The following is a 16,382-nucleotide window of genomic DNA, read 5'->3' as shown; positions in this document are numbered from 1 at the left end:
GTTTGAAAGACTGAGAAACAAGAGAGAAAGAGAAGGTGCCTCTTGAGTGAAATCCACTCCTGTGCAAATGTTCAGCTAATGGTTTATGCATCACTTATGATCTACTTCAGCTCCTGCTGGCCCTCTGCAAGTTTCCTGTATTACTGGACTGCAGCCAGCATAACTGATAAACTTCGCAGGCAGGCAAAGTGACCCCGGTCAGTAAAATCTGTTGAGCAATTTGAATTCTTTGACTGATACTTGCAAAGCACCTTTCCAGCCGAAAGATTCCAAAGACAGCAGGGCAAAACAGAGTCTGTAAACTCTGGAGTCCCAGCCTCTGGCACGAATCCCATCTCCCGAAGAACACACTAGAGAATTTGTTCCTAGATAAGGTGTTTGCACGACTGATCTAAACTGAGCAGCGCAGGCTGTTGGCAGTTTGAAAATTCTTCCTCCAGCTAGTGATTCAAAGACTTAGGGCGGGTGGGGAAAAGTTATTTTGTCCTTCAGGTGCTGGAAGGAAGGACAGCAACACAGAGAAAAACCACCAATCCCTCAGTTAAACCAGATGAGGACAAACAGAGACTCAGTTCTGAAGACAGGTGTGTGTATTATTATTAGAATTGTACAGTCTTGCAGAAATTGACCGGAGTACTTTACAGTCAATTATTTTGATACATTGCAATCACTGCTATTATATATATAAAAATCTAGATCTTGAAAAAGGTCTTTGGTTTCAGTGAACACAGCAACATTCAGTGAGCCCAGCTGCATCCCAGAAAACTATGTGCCTCTAACATTCCCCAGTGCAATTCTGTTCATAATAAATAGCTCCTCTCAGTGTTAAGTTATTATATATAAACCCTCCCAATAGGAAAGTAAACCTGAAACAAAACAAAAACAGCTGGAAGACCCAACCATCCCACACAGCACAGATGTGTTGGCAGCTGATAGTCTCACAGTATTGTTCATAGTCCATAGCTACGAAATTAAATAAGTTTTTAACTCACCCACATTTACATATAAAATACAAATATTCCACTCAAAACCTACGTGTAAACTTTGCTTATTACCTTCTAAAAATTTCAAGTACAACAGTCTAGTGGTTTGTTTCACTTCCACCCGTGAAAAAAAGAGATTTCCTTAATACGCTTTGTTCTACAGGTTGCTTGGGGAATGCAGGTTAGAATTTGGAGCCTAGGGTAAAGCACCGTGGCTTGCTGTTGACCCTGTATGAGCCAAAGGATCCGATAAAGCTCAGACACTGTCCCTCCAGGAATGATGGTTTTGTGCAGTGGTCTTCTGCCTTCCCCTAAGGGCCCTGGAGGGGAACTCGGGACACCAGCATTTCTTAGATTATTGGAGCATTCGGCGGATCATGCAGGAGTCTTGCTTAATGATGATTTCCTGCCCTCCCCCACTGCCCAGACATACAAGAGGCAGAGTTTAGACTGAGTTCAGTAAATTTGGAGAGGTCTGAATGGGAGAGAGAGAAAAAGTCTCATGGAGGGATCCAGGGGTATCCGCACCTGGAGAACTCTTGAAAACACATGCCCTTTGGAGCACTTCACAGATAACAGATTTCCTCTTCGTCTCTTTCTCAGTGCTGGCCAAGCTATGCAGATTCTTTCATTGGCGCCCATCACCATAGTCTCTGGCAGGGAAGATTGTCCAGAGACAGAGGTGGACCCTACATGACCCTCCTCTGTTAGCTTGAGCAGGGCCTGTGGATCAGGTGAGGATTTCTGTCTGCCCTGTCTCCATTGCCAACTCTGACTTTTGCACCGAGTCAATGGGCTGAGCGCAGTTGTTACCCATGCTGCAGACTTTAGGTGATGGTGAATGTTCACAGGTCTTCACAGACTTGACGCTTAGCGGGGAAAGGTCTGGCTAATCGACAGAGCTCAAGGTTTAAAGGTATCCCGGATGTCGCCAACTAAGCAGCTCCATTGAAAAGGAAAGCGACCAGGTCTCCCGATGCATAGCTCTTTAATACTTAACACACACGCTAACCCGTCCAATGACTGGTTTCTCCTCTTCTATCCCCTCTGAGTCACCGACCTTTCCATACACACAATGTCCTGTTAGCCGAAGGGAGCGTGATTAGGAGCTAGGCTTCTTTTCTACTGCATGGAACAACGGCTATTCACGAAACCCGGTTCCCTACACAGCCGGGACAGTGGGTTTCTTTAGAGTGCCTAGCATCCAAGATCCCCCTAGTACTGCCGAAATGTTGGGGGATGGGGAGGGACTTCATTTTTCATTAGGATTCGTAGAGTCTTGTTCATGCTCGTGGGCATCGTATTACGATTTGGTGGAAGAGTTCCAACCTGATGAAAACCTGCCGGAGCCAGAGCTCAGCACACACAGGAGACCCGGTCACTGGAGGGATCCTTCCCCCTGCTCATTCTATACACACCTTACACGCTTCACAGCTAAAAGGCACGGCTGAAAGCAGAGTGGTCAGGGTGGGGCAGGCCCGGGAGTTTTTATGAGCACTGCTTTGGCTTCTTTCCCTCATACATGATAAAACTGCTGGCAGGAGAAGGGCACGGCCTGCCGGATGCCTGACTCTTTCTCCTCAGCCTCCCAGAGGTTGTCGTAACTGAAGTCGCTGTGGAAGCTTTGGAGTTCTGCGTAGTCGTGATATGCAGAGTCGTGCCGCACGCGGCCATTCCCGGGCAGGTTGTAAACACCAGCGCTTCCCTCTGCAAATCAGAGGAGAAAGAGACAAACAAAGCAGTTTACATTGATTGCTACAGGATTCCTACGCTATTATAGTCTCTTCCAAAAATATACAGTGGAGCAAGGTGCTGCAGTGAGAGACCTGGTAGCTGAAGCTCTCAGAGAGCAGATCCAAGAGAAGGATCAGCAAAGCATGCTTGGCCCATACTGCCCTGCCCCGCCCCAGATGGCCCAGCTCCTGGGGAGAGCTCCATCCCTACAGTTCTTGGTCTCGCTGCTGAGACTCCTACAGGGAGTGCAGGCCAGCCACGACTGACGGTGGGTTGTTGTCCTTTGTCACATGGCCACTTGTCCACAGGGAAGCAATGGACCTAGCGAAAGCCCTGTGTCATTCTCTAGCGAGAAGATGAACAAGGTCAGACATTATCCTGGGTCACGGCCCCAGCGCCACCAAATCCGGTGGTAATTGCATCTAAATGATTTTCCTGGAAAAGTGCCTAAGTATCAAATGCAAACCCCAGCGTAAGCCAGAGAGATGGAGCCCGGGGACAGTGAAGGGGCCTTTTCTGTCACTAACCGAAGGTGGCAGACACCAGCCATGCAGCCTGGGTTGCAGAACACGCAGCGGCTGCTGGCAGATTTAGAAAGTGCTGAGATACAGCTGGGCTGGGCTAAGCACAGCTAAGGCCAGGTTAGAAGAGAGGCAGAAATCTAGTGCTGGTGTTGCATTGTACTGGAACCAGACAGTGGTTCTCTCTGGCTCCTGGGGGACTCACCTGAGGACTGCAGTGAGGATCCCAGAAATTCTTCCCTCAAGGAGGGGATCTAGAGGAAAGAAATAGTGATGAGGGGTGTCTCTTAGCATTTGGGACGTCAGTGCCGGGATCTTTCTCACCAAGGAATCGCAGCTCTGTAGCTTCCCACATCCAAATCCTCCAGGGTGTACCCAATCATATCCCTGAGGGTCAAATACTTTACACCGCTGCATTGTAACCATCATCTTTCTGGCACAATGGGCAGATCCAGCTGGACCCAGTCCACAACCTTTCTTAGTCACTCAGAGAGGTCGCTCTTGGGCATGCGTCACACCCGGGCTGGGAAAGTGGGCTTCTCGAGAGCTGTAGATGTTCCCTGGGCAAGGAGCTGCATCTTCAGCCCCCAGAAGCTTGCGGGAGCAAGGATGCTGCGGAAGGCTGGCTTCGTGGCTAAGGCCCCCAACTGGGACTCAGCAATTTGCATTCAACTCCCAGCTCTGCAACAGAATCTCTGGGTGACCTTGGTCAAGTCCCTTAGGGGCTGGTTTCAGAGTTGTTGAGTATCCATAGCTCCCATTGCCTTCAACTAAAAATAGTGGCTACTCAGAACTTCAGATCTCTCTCTCTGTGCCCCATCTACAGACTGGGGATAACGATACCGACCCTACCTGCATGGGGACCTGTGAGGATATGTGCGCTACAGGGCTCAGGCTCCGTGGGGATGATAACCGCAGGAAAGCTTACAAATATAGAGGAGAATGGTCCAGTGGTTAGGCACTAACCTAGCTAGACCTGGGTTCAAATCGCTGCTCTGGAACAGACTTCTTCCGTGACTGTGGCCAAGTCATTTAGTCTCTCTGTGCCTCAGTTTCCCTTTTGTAAAATTAGGATAATACTTCCCTACCTCCCGGGGGCGCGGTGAGGAGAAATCCATTATAGATTGTAAGGCACTCAGGCACTACAGTAATGGGGGGCTATAAATGCCTAAGACAGACATAAATAAGGACCTTGGGATTTGACTCCTTATTAATAAAAGTAACCAGAGTTGCACATCCCTTTCCCCACACCCTGGACTGAAATCACACCCAACACTCCTGCAGACTTTTAAGCCATAGTGGGGCAGGAGGAGCAAACCCACTCCTATTTTACATAACGCCCCAGTCTGGATCTGGGCAGTAGCCTACTTCTTGACCTACTCTGGCATGTACCACTAGGGATGCTGTTGTTACCACTGGCCATGTCAAGGTACCATCTCAGCATCAAGACATTTGTCTCCTCCTGGTGCAACGCAAGATCACCACAGGACGATGCTGTACTGTCTCTGAAAGATGCTTCCACATCCCGCCAGCCCTGCTCCGTGGTCAGAGGAATGCTCCTTTTGAAATGAAGGGGTGCCCACACGCATAGGCGCCAACTTTCCTCGGCGCCGGTGGGTGCTCGCGCCCCCCTGCTCCCGTCCCCATCCCGACTCCACCCTTTCCCCGCCCCTGCCCCGCCCCATTCCAACCCCTTCCCCAAAGTCCCCGCCCCAACTCCACCCCCTCCCTGCCCCGATTGGACCCCTTCCCCAAATCCCCGCCCTGGCTCCGCCTCTTCCCCGAGCGTGCCGCCTTCCCCCTTCTCCCCCATTCCTCCCAGCCGCGCGAAACAGCTGTTTCGTGGCGCAAGCACTTGGAGCTAGGGGGGAAAAGCGGGCACATGGCACGCTCAGGGGAGGAGGCGGAGCAGAGGTGGAGGTGAGCTGGGCAGGGAGCTGCCGGTGGGTGCTGAGCACCCACCAAATTTTCCCAGTGGGTGCTCCAGCTCCGGAGCACCACAGAGTCGGCGCCTATGCCCACACGTGCTTGGCATCAGACTCTGGGCCTTGAGGGCACAAACACATCTGGTGGCAGTGGGAGCGACCCATAGGCCCCAGCTTGGCACTCACGTTTGTAAAACAGGAAACGTTGGCGGGAGATGTCTGTGGGAAGTGACACGAGGTGCCAGTGTTGCTGTATCTCTGCGCGGCGGGTGGCTCTCTGCCACGACTGCTGGGCAACGGGTGGGAGGTCTTCTTCTGCAGCGGAGGGTGATGGGCCCCTGGGATTTCTGCGTAGCCGTTCAGCTGCTCTGAGCCAGTCTGACCATGACGTCTTAAGAACTTAGACGAGAACAAATCCCAACTTGGTAACTGCCGTCCCTGGATAGGGGCCTTCCCTGACTGCCCCCCACCTCCACCCACCCTGATGTATCAATAAAATACCAGAGCCACAAAAAGAGATTCTGGGTCTAAATTTCAAAATCCACCGAGTTGACATGCAGCCCCTCGATGAGGGAGGGGGAGTAGCCTCACGCCGCTCAGTCATGCCCCCGAGCGATGCCGAGGAACTCCAGAGGGAATCCGGCCAGGCACGAGGATGGGGGGAGGGGACACTGTGCCACATCGGGGGTGGAGGGGGAGACTGAAGGGCAGCTCAGGGCTCTGAAAAGGGGAGATGAAAGGGAGCCGCCGCCTAGCAGCAAGATAGCGGCTGCTAGTGAACGGCGCAGAAATGGCAGCAGCTTATGAGAGATGAACTCATTGATTTATCTACACGCCCCCTCACAACACCCCTGAAACTCAGGGGTTTGGCGAAAGCGGTCCCTAGATCTGAATCACCCTGGTCTGGGGAAACCGAAGCTCACCGCCTACCCCCACCCCAGTTTGGTGCATTTTTGCTCATCCCTGGGTCACTTGGCACCCTCATCTGGACAGAGGAAACCAGCTCCTCACTGCTTCAGTCCGGAGCCAACAGGCAGAGAACTTTGCTGGTCACCAGCGAGACAGGCACTGTGGAAGACTCGCCCAGGAGAAAAGGCCTGCGGTGCCGGGCACGGCTCTGTTGGGGTCACATGCTGCCAAAGCTCTGCGTACTGAGCCAAGGATGCGACTCCTCTTGCCCTGGGCAGCCCCACGGTCACATACATATAGTACCTCTTCCAGGAAGTCAGAGTCTGCAACCCTGCGTCCAGGGGTGGGGGTCGGGGTGTAGGGGTCAGCGTATAGGGGAGAGCGGGGCGGGGCTGGTTTCTCCAGAGACCTGGGAGCTGCCGGAGTCTGACTTTCCCCCAAGCTCCATTGATTCAGCTGAAAGGAAGAGTCGAAAAGTTAACGCCAGGGTCTCGCGGACACACTGATTAATTCAGGGGCATGGGGTGGGATTCCCCTGGAATTCTAACTCCAAATGCAACGCGGTCCTAAACAATGGAATCACAGAGCCCTGGCTCTATAACTGTCCATCAGTGGGGACTGAACTCAGCACGACAAGCATCAGTGGTAACCACTGGAGCTAAAGGGGTAACTCCTTTGCTTGGGAACCAGTAGTAGGCTCTTATCCTTGGTAAGGCTTGATGGAAACAGATATGGAAACACACTGCTGGCCTCTTCCCAAAACCAGCCTCAAATGTACAGAGCCCTAAGCTGCAAGAAAAGGTTACGTCAGTGCTATCCTGTCTGTAACAGGAGAGAGAACCAGCCAGTGAGCCACAGAGCCTGCACGGAAGACAGTGACCAATTGCTTTGCTTATGCTCAAAGCTAGTCCTGCCTCTCTGACCTTCTAGAGACCTGATTTATGTAGGAAAGGCTCAGGAAGAGGAGATGCCATGTCCTCTATCACAATAATGTCCTCTTCACCATGTAAACCCCTCTTCTCTACCAGCAGAGCTCCAGTCAGAGCGGCACTCACATAGCCTTCAGGCTCAGGGTCCAGGAGCACGTGAGGGGTTAATGAGACCCCGCTCCATCCAAAGCAGAGATGAGCCCATCCCCTTTCTCACTCCTGCCCCCAAAACACCTGCTATTGTGGAAGTAACTTCCTGTGAGTTGCCCTTTAAGGGGCGGTCCTTCTGGAAGCGAGGCAGAATGTAGGGTGGGAGCATGGAGAGCAATATGAATGCCTCTGTCGGCAGGTGACCGAATCCCTTTGGTCCATCTATTCCACTCCCCTCCCCACCATGAGCATGCAGGCGTTGGAGTGGAAAGGGCTCGGCCACGTCATCTGCATCCCAGTGAGACGAGAAGCCCTTACATTGTTCGAGTCCAGATGCAGCGGGGGGACCGCTGGGTGCTGCTGGGAGCTCAGTGGAGAATAGGGATCGTTGTACACTGGCGACAGTGGCTCCCTGTTGGGGTTTTCGGGAATGAGGCTAAACACAGTCCTTTCCGAGTCCTGGCTGCTGGGCTGCGGCTGCTGGGCAGGTCCGCATTTGCCTTTGGACTTGCGAGCGCTGCCGCCCCTCTTCAGTTCTGGTTTGGGGATCCCGGTACTTGGCCAGCTGGGATTTGCCAGGCACTGAAACAAGACAACAAATGCTATGGACCAGCTGTCATAACAGTGAGAGTCCGGACACACGTCACCCACAGGCACACAGACATGTGATTAGGCACACACCTACCAGAATACACACACGCTCGTGTTACAGTGAACATGAACTAGCAGGTGACTGTGTAATTAAAGGATGAATTTTAGTTCCTACAGGCAAAGGGGCAGAGTTAAGGGTGTGACTTAATCTTAACGTGGAGATTCTCTGACCTTTCAGTGCCTTCCTATTGTATCCTCACCATTCTTCGAACATAGCTTTATGGTGTGGATTTAATACACACTTCTCGTGTGATATTAATAAAAACAACAAGGAGTCCGGTGGCACCTTAAAAACTAATAGATGTATTTGGGCATAAGCTTTCAAATAAATCTGTTAGTCTTTAAGGTGCCACCAGACTCCTTGTTGTTTTTGTGGATACAGACTAACACGGCTCCCCCCTGATACTTGTAATATTAATGAGGATACTGATGTGTATTAACTGCTTTGGAAATTCTCTTGCTGATCTAAACTCTCGTTTAACCAAATTAAGCCAGTGCCCCCCATTCCGTCTGGTTAATTGTGTTTAAATGACTTGTTCAGGCCAGTGCCTCAATGAGTAACTTTCATTCAGCTTTCCTGGCCAGCAGCGCAACCCCGACTCTGTTGAACCCACCCAACGTCCAAACTGATCCCCTCTGTATCCCCCAGGCTCCCAAGAGACCTCACGTCACTTACATGGACAGGCTGGGCATAGCCTGGGGACAGCGGGTCTTCGGTCACTCTGCCTTCAGGCATCAGAACAAATGATTGCTGGTCAGGGATGGAGCCACTGTGCTGGGAGTGGTGGGTTGAGGTGGTAAGTTTCCCTCGTGACGTCCAGGAGTTTGTCCGGCCATCGGAGGTGAGGGAGCCTCTCCCGCTGCCTGGGAACTACATTGGGCAGGGTTAAAAATACCAATACTTCTCATTGGTAGATTCGGGCTAATCCATTCCCTGCAACATCCCCCAGGCTCCGAAAGAGACCCCCAATGGTCAGCTCGCCCTCAGATCCATGGGCAATGCCACCTTAGCGTCGGCTGCTCTTTTAATGTCTATGTGAATTGGGTGCTGGCCTGACAGCCCAGAGTCCCCTCACTAGGCACAGAACAGGGCCAGCTTGGGTTGCCACGGCAAACTCCGCTGACCGCGTGAGAGGGAGGTGCTGCTCTCCAGGTGTAGGAGGGTAGTTGAGTGCTTGTGAACTGCGAACCAGGGAGCTATACAGGGGCCAGCTGCGATGGTGGTTTGTGCAGCGGGGACACGTCACCCTCGGGAACTGGAGTGAGACCCGTCAACTCATTGCACATTGGACACTGGCCAGTCATCAGATGGAAAACAATTTTGCTCACTGCCATGCTGGGCTATTCGATAAAAGACTCTGACTCGCATTACCCCACCCCCTGAGACAGTCCACCCCCAGCCTTTCCTCTCCCCGCTCCCCAGAGCAGAGCGAATCCAAGGGCCTTCATCGACCTTTACTCCATCCCTGTAACTTCTAATGAGATGCCTTTGACATCTAAGCCCCATCTCCCCATCAGATACTTCTGCTGGAAGCTGCTGCCCTAATGTTGATCCGGGCATATCAGTGCAGATGCATCTCAGGTGAACTGCCTCTCCATCTTTGAAATGAGCAGCCTGGGATTTAATAATGAGACGCTCAGCAGGGGGAAAAATGACCTCCACTAATTCCCAAGCCCTGAACACATTGGAACAGGATGGGCTGGGGATGAGGGTGGAGGGGTGTGTCACCAGTGCTTAATTTGTGACAGGACTGAGCCCCGGCATCTCTAGGCTCGGCAGTTCATAGCCCTGGCACCTCTGGGCTTGCTGCTTCATTTATGAAAGGAGAAAAATTGCGTGAGCCCCGGCACCTCTTCCATTACAAATTAAGCACCGGCTGCCACCTTTGTAAGCCACCATTATTGTCACTGTACCAATGCATCATTAAAATTGCACAACAGATTCATAATCTACGGCCGGGGATCTGCTTTTTATAGGGCTCTAAATATAATCTAAAATGATCAAAGACTTTCATTAGTGCCTTTCAGGGTGGGACTCAAAGCAGTCTGGTGTGTCGAGGCGGTCTCACGTGACTGGAGATACGACAGCTGGGAGTCCTTGGGGACATGCACTGATTACCAGGCAGTCCTGCAATAAATATACATTACCTGCCCAAGGTGTGGTGGCTTTGATCCCGAGAAGCTTTCTGATCCTGAAAGTGAAGAGTCAGCATTTCGAAACTGGGCTGTTTTAAGGCAGTACAGCCACTCCTGGTAATCTTCGTAGCTGGGGCAAATGACCTGGATGGAGTTTATTAGTCGGCCTGGAAGTAAGATAAATCACATGGTTAATGACGCAGATTAAGAGTCTATCTTTCTCCTCTCTGAAATCCACTGAGGACGAACATCCCCCATAGGTGTGGGGTCCGCACGAGGCCCATGCACCAAAAGAAAGTGTAAGTAGGACATAAATGCTGCACAGACCATGGCCCTAGGTGAATTTCCCCTGTTGTGCATCTACCCTGGAAAAATCAGCACCTGCATTTCAGCAACGGGCCAGCTGCTAAGCTACCAGTTTTGAATGATTAAAGAGAATTAAATATGTTCCTAAACTTAGTTCACGAAAGCTTGTCTCTCTAACCAACAGAGGTTGGTCCAATAAAAGATATTACCTCCTCCACCTTTCTCTTTAGTTCACAAGACACAGAATTCTTTAAATTTGCTCTTTTTTAAAAAAGTGATAGTTATGTATATGTCATTTCAATAACTACACTACAGTAAAAGTTGTTTTATCCGGTATGTTGGGGGAAGGAGGGGTGCCAATAAGTAAAAAATGCCAGTTAACTAAGAGGGAGGGACTTTGGGTGCGGAAGGGGGCTCAGGGCAGGGGGTTGGGGCATTGGAGGGAGTGCGGGGTGCTGGATCCAGGCGGTGCTCACCTCCAGTGGCTCCCGCAAGCGGAGACCTGTCCCGGGCTCTGGCTGCTCCTAGGCGGAGGCGCAGCAGGTAGCTCTGCGCACGGCCTCCGCCCGCAGGCGCTGCCCCCACAGCTCCCATTGGCCGTGGTTCCCAGCCAATGAGAGCTGCGCAGCCAGCACTCGAGGCAGGGGGAGGGTAGTAGCCGGAGCCTGGGACAGGTCGTCACTTGCAGGGAGCCGCCCGAGGTGAGTGGCCCCCGGATCCGGCACCCCACATCCCCTCCCACGCCCCAAGCCCCCTCCCGCACCCAAACTCCCTCCCAGAGCTCACACTCCACACCTCCTCCCATGCCCCAACCCCCTGCCAGCCCCTCACCAACCAGACTATAAACCAGCATTTCAATGAAGATAAGAAATGCCAGTGTATAGAGCTTTCCGGTTGGTGAAGTGCCAGATAAAAGAGCTTTTACTGTACTTAAGTTTAGGCATAAATTAAAAGGGGACACAGTCAAGATAAAGAAACAATCATAACAATTGTTCCTCCCCAATGTTTAGTCAACTAATGATGCTTTAAAATCACTAGGTGTAGTAGAAGAAAAATAAACAGGAAAAAATACCTGTGGAAGTTGTCCTGAATTCTGTTTTATCCTCAACATTTAGAAATTTGAGATGCCAATGACATTTCTTGTCAAAATTCAAAAATAAAATTTGAGCAGCTCTCCCTGTCATCATGGGGTGCCTGCTGGTTGATTTTTTTTGTATTTCACACAGCTCCGACAGTGAAATTAGGCTAGTAAGTTTCATTTCCTGTTTGTACGGTGTCAATTCATTTTCAATTTCTGTCTTTCACGCAGTAGTAGAAAACGGTTTCTGAACACAGACATTTCACTGGTACAATGTAAATATGTTTCCATTGATGCAAACATGTCTGCCCAGATTAAGTTTTGGAACCCTACCACCACCCTGCTACATAAAAATAAAGCTCAGAACCAAAATCTTATTTTGGAACCTAAATTTTAAATGACTGAATCGGATTCCTATAAATCAGTCTGACTGTTCTTACTGCAGTATCCAGCATGCATCAGTCACGTACCTTCTATTAGAAAGGAGCGTTTTTGGTTTTCTTCAAAATGAACTTGTATTGCATTCAGTGGCAGTTCTCCCTGTTTGTAGAAAGGAACAGGCTTAGAATTCCACAACGTGAGAGCATTCAACATTTGCCCTCTTTTACTTTTTAAACTTCAGGCTGTTCTTGTCTGTATTGTAGCATCTCAACCTGTAACTAGGAGCAGGCTCCCATTGTACTAGGTGCTGTACACACACATAAGAAAAGACAATGCAGAGATTATAGTCTAAATAGACCGGACAGCCAAAGGTGGAAGAAAGGAAGCAGTATTATCCCCATTTTACAGATAGGGAACTGAGGTAGAGAGAGACTAAGGGCAACATTTTCTAAAGCGCCTAGGCGATTGAGTCTCATTTTCAAATGTGACTCAGGGCTTGTCTGCACAAACTATTAGGCTATGTGCCTCAGTGGCAGTGTAGCACAGACACTTCTTACATCGACAGAAGAGGTGTGAAAAACCCACATCCCTGAACGGCGGAGTTAAGCCGACCTAAGTCCCCATGTAGACAGTGCTAGGTCAACAGAATAATTCTTCCGTCGACCTACCTACCACCTCTCGGGGAGGTGGATTACCTACGCTGACAAGAGAAACCCTCCCGTCGGTATAGGCAGTGTCTACACTGAAGCACTACAGCTGCACCGCTTCAGTGTAGACAAACCCTTAGTCCTCTTTGAAGCAGGACTAGCTCAAAGCGCATTAACTAACTGTTCACACGCGTCCACAGGATGCACATGGACAGTTAGAGGGTGGCAGGCTAGTGCAAGGTAGATTCACACCCAACTTGCCACAGTTTGTTTGAGTAGACAAGCCCTTTGTCTCACTGAGAGTCAATGGGATTTAGGCACCTAAATCACTTAGGTGTTTTCAAAAATCTGCTCCTTATAGTAGAATTTTCAGAAAGTATTTAGGTGCCTAAATGCCTTTAAAAATCTGGCCCTAAGTGACTTGCCCAGGGTCAGGCAAATAGTCTGTGGCAGAGTCAGGAATTGCACCCAGAACGTCTGAGTCTGACCCCAGTGCCTTGGCCACAATCCCAGTCTCTCCTATGAATTTTCACATAATGCACAGGGGGGGAAAAGCCTTTAAAATTTTTTTGAATGTAGCTCGAATGCCCAAGCCATGTAAATTATTTATAAGGAGTCGCCGAGCTCTGACCTGTGGAAAACATGTGCTTTCTCCTGTGCCACTATTTTCAAATTCTAGTGATTTTCTGGTTGGTTTCCCCACATGGATTGCAAACGTTGCCCTGGACAACACTTTGTTTGGTTAGGTGGACAGAATAATAAGATTGATGAAGACATTATCACTAGTTATGGGTTTAAGGATTAATATACCTTGACGTGCCATTAAGTGTCATTGTAGAGATGTCTCTCTAAATAAATCATATACAGTCATAGTGGCATGTGGTGAAATAAAATACCTAGGACCTTCCAGCTTTGCAAACATCAATCCTCTCAACAGGCCAGCCTGAGAAGTGCTATTTTCTCCGTTTAATCGATGAGAACTGAGGAAGAGATGTTAAGTGACTTGCCTAGGGACAGTCAGAGCTGGGATTAGAACGCAGCAGGAGTTACCATTTGCCAGGGGTTTGATAGCGTCTTGACATCAGTGGCATGGCCTTTCAGGAGAACTTCTCCCAAGAGTTAGTACAGTCAGGGTCTAAACCCCATTTTCCTTTAGTAGTGATTAGGCTGGGGAAGGGACACCTACGAAACAGGAGATGGGCAGAACTGATTCCAGACAGAAAGGCCAAATTCATCTGTAGTGCGGCTCAGCGCAGTTCAAAATTTTCCAGACCTCACTTGTTCTTTCAGGGCCAGATCTTCCCAGCCTATTTCACTAGTGCACAATTTTTTTCCATACAGCCCAATTAATTGGCTCCTTGGCCTGATTCTCAGCTGCCTTGTACCCTACACAATAGGTGTGAAATGCTCCCAAACCTGAACAGTAGCATTGTACAACACCCACTCTATGCTGGAGTAAGTCACTGCACAAGGCACAGGACAATACAGATCCAGGCTCTGCGCATATATAATTATCATGCATATCAGAGGCAGGCAGAAACCACCATCCCCAATGAGTCCGTAGAGTCAGAACATACACCCCATCCCATCTGGATTCCACACCCCTTTGGATTTGCCCCTCTCGCTGCCGTAAAGAGGGATTTTGAATAGATATGACTATGCAATAAGCAGAAATCAAATATGTTCCCGCAGGTTCTTATTCTGGGCCCTAGTGAAATCAAGGGCTGTTTGTTCACAGCGCAGCGCATGGAAATCACCTGTGAAAACCCGCAGGTGCGCATGGCAATTCCGGCTGGACCATGAAAATGCTGGTTTGTACTGGTACGACAAGTCGGCCTGTGGCTCTGCAGGCTCGCACATTTCATTCTCCTTTGCGAACCTGGCCCTCGTGGGTAAGGTTGGCTTTGGGAACGTGCCTGACGTTTAGGGGAGTTAGGGGACTGACGTGAAAACGTGGGTCTGCTGAAGAATGGAGCTAGAATAGTTTCATGGTAGTCGGGTGCTTCTTTCTATGGTCCTAGGGCCTCTGTAATAGCAGCTAGCCAAACACTATCTCCTGGGGTATTTCTCTGCCACATTAAAGGACAGTGAGCTAGTGATTAGAGCAACAGGGGAGGCGTGAGAGTCAGGACTCCTGGAGTCTGATCCTACCCCACCTTGGATCCTAGTCCTGGCTCTGCCACCTGCTCTGTGTGTGACCTTGCTAGGGAAAGTCCAGTCACCGCTCTGTGCCTCAGTTTCTCCACCAGGATAATAAATGATTACATCCCTGCCTGTGAGGCTTTCACGACTGAGTGCGTGTGAAGCGTTGCGAGGCGCTGGGAGGGAAGGTGCTGGGAAAGGGCTCCGAGTGCCGGTACGTTTATTGCTCCAGTACATCTCGGTCTCACTGGAGTAACCACACCCTGATTACTAGTTGCACGGCGAGCCTGCGGCTGGGAAAGCTGCTGCTGTGCGGAACATTCTACACCCGAGTATGCAGGGAAAGGCTCCCTGTTACCACCCTGCCAGCATAGCAAGTGTGGGGAAATAATGCCAACCCTCAGCAATGCCTGGCATTCCTGCTTGTGGGCAAGCCCGGTCCAGAAAATCAGCTTTCAGGGTGGGGGTGGGGAGCCTCTGGGATTCCCATCTCGGCAGTCTCCAAGGCCCCACCGCATCGGAGTAATCTGCCCTGCAGCTGAGGAGAGCTGGTTGCAGCTTCGGCCAGGGCACTTCAATGCTGCGTCCTACAGACCCCCTCATGGCACCGAACCCGTGACTTGTCCAGACGGCAGTGCCAGCTGCCTGGTAGGTGCCGCCTCAGGCCTGTGGCCTGCAGAGAGGCCCGCATAGCAAGAAGGGAGGGAGGTCGCTCAGCGAGAGCAAGGGATGGGACTATCTGCCTGGAAGCGAGAGGGGCCGTGTCGCCTGGGAGAAAAGGCGCATGATTATCCAGTACTTTCTCCCCTTCCCTCTCCCAGCCACATGCTCCTCTGGCTTGTGGGGGCAGCTCCAGCTTTGGTCAGCAGCCTCGGCTATTAGCTCTCTACTCTGAAGGGAAGAAGAGCAGTTCTGTTTGCAATCCTGTGCAGTGCAGGCCCAGCGCCGTGAGTTGCTGAGCGCCCAATCCCCCTCTGACTCCTTCCTGTCAGCGGCAGGCCCTAGCCTAGGGGAGGAGCCGTCAGAGCCCGGTTCCTGGCGCACAAGGACTGAGGGGGCATCACCGTCATGGCCTGGGGAGAGCTGGATAGGTCGGAACCCCCGTCAGCCGCCGACCCCTCACTGGGCAGCGAACATTGCTCTTTGCGAAGCCGGGGGAAGGGGCAGAGATCTCTCGCTCGCTCGCTCACACACACACACGCATGCACACCATGCTCAGCTTTGCTCTGTGAACGAGGTTAGCAATCCCCAGGCGTGGAAAACACACAGGCAGGGTCCCACGGCCTCCACCTCAGCTGCTTTGGGCTCCTCTCTCCCTCCTCTGGCACGGAGCTGGCTTCCTCACACGCACAGGCAGCTCCTGCTTTGCAGTCCCAGGCCGAGCCCTGGGGCCTTTTCCCATCAGAGGTGAGTCAGAACCTGCTGCCCTAGGCAAAGGCAGCACCAGCCTGCTCCATCCAGGGGGACCTGACGCTCCCCTGCCCCCCAGCCGCCACCAATGGCAACTCCTGCGGTTTGCAATGGAGCCCAACAGGAAAAGGATCTGGTGCTTTCTTCCCCGCTCCTATTGCCCTGGATCTTAGCATCCATGCTCCCTCGGCAGGAGGATTCTGTGCCTTGACATGTCTGTGGAAAAGCAGGTTTCTGCTGCAGCCTCACGAGCCTGATGAATCACAGCCGTTGACTCCGACCCAGAGGAACTGCCTGGGAGCAAAGCCCGGCTACCCTGGGGGGAAGGAGATGCCAAGGGGGCTGGGGGCCTGGTATCATTGGCCTAGGATTTCCAAAGTGACTAGTAATTTCAGATCCCTTTAAAGGGGCCCTATACTCAGCTGGGGATGCTCCAGGCTCTCTGAAAGCCTTTTACGGGGTCTCAAACCAAGTAGCCAA

The 16,382-nt window shown here is 51.2% G+C and overlaps 1 protein-coding gene across 1 annotated transcript in view; it reads right to left on the bottom strand.

Moving 5' to 3' along the window:
- Positions 1–2,499: 2,499 nt before the first annotated feature.
- Positions 2,500–16,382, bottom strand: part of PLEKHN1 (pleckstrin homology domain containing N1) — a 40,564-nt gene continuing 26,681 nt past the window's right edge. Inside the window, exons 9-16 of the mRNA XM_065421435.1 lie at positions 11,793–11,862; positions 9,951–10,105; positions 8,479–8,673; positions 7,470–7,733; positions 6,376–6,528; positions 5,350–5,562; positions 3,444–3,492; positions 2,500–2,690 (exon numbers count right to left, since the gene is read on the bottom strand). Of these exons, the coding sequence (XP_065277507.1) occupies positions 2,500–2,690; positions 3,444–3,492; positions 5,350–5,562; positions 6,376–6,528; positions 7,470–7,733; positions 8,479–8,673; positions 9,951–10,105; positions 11,793–11,862 (1,290 nt within the window). The remainder of the gene's footprint in view (positions 2,691–3,443; positions 3,493–5,349; positions 5,563–6,375; positions 6,529–7,469; positions 7,734–8,478; positions 8,674–9,950; positions 10,106–11,792; positions 11,863–16,382) is intronic.

The sequence above is a fragment of the Emys orbicularis genome, chromosome 22, assembly GCF_028017835.1.
Source record: "Emys orbicularis isolate rEmyOrb1 chromosome 22, rEmyOrb1.hap1, whole genome shotgun sequence".
Lineage (NCBI taxonomy): Eukaryota > Metazoa > Chordata > Testudines > Emydidae > Emys > Emys orbicularis.
The sequence above is the reverse complement of the archived record's forward strand: the minus strand, read 5'-3'. Positions and strand labels throughout refer to the sequence as shown.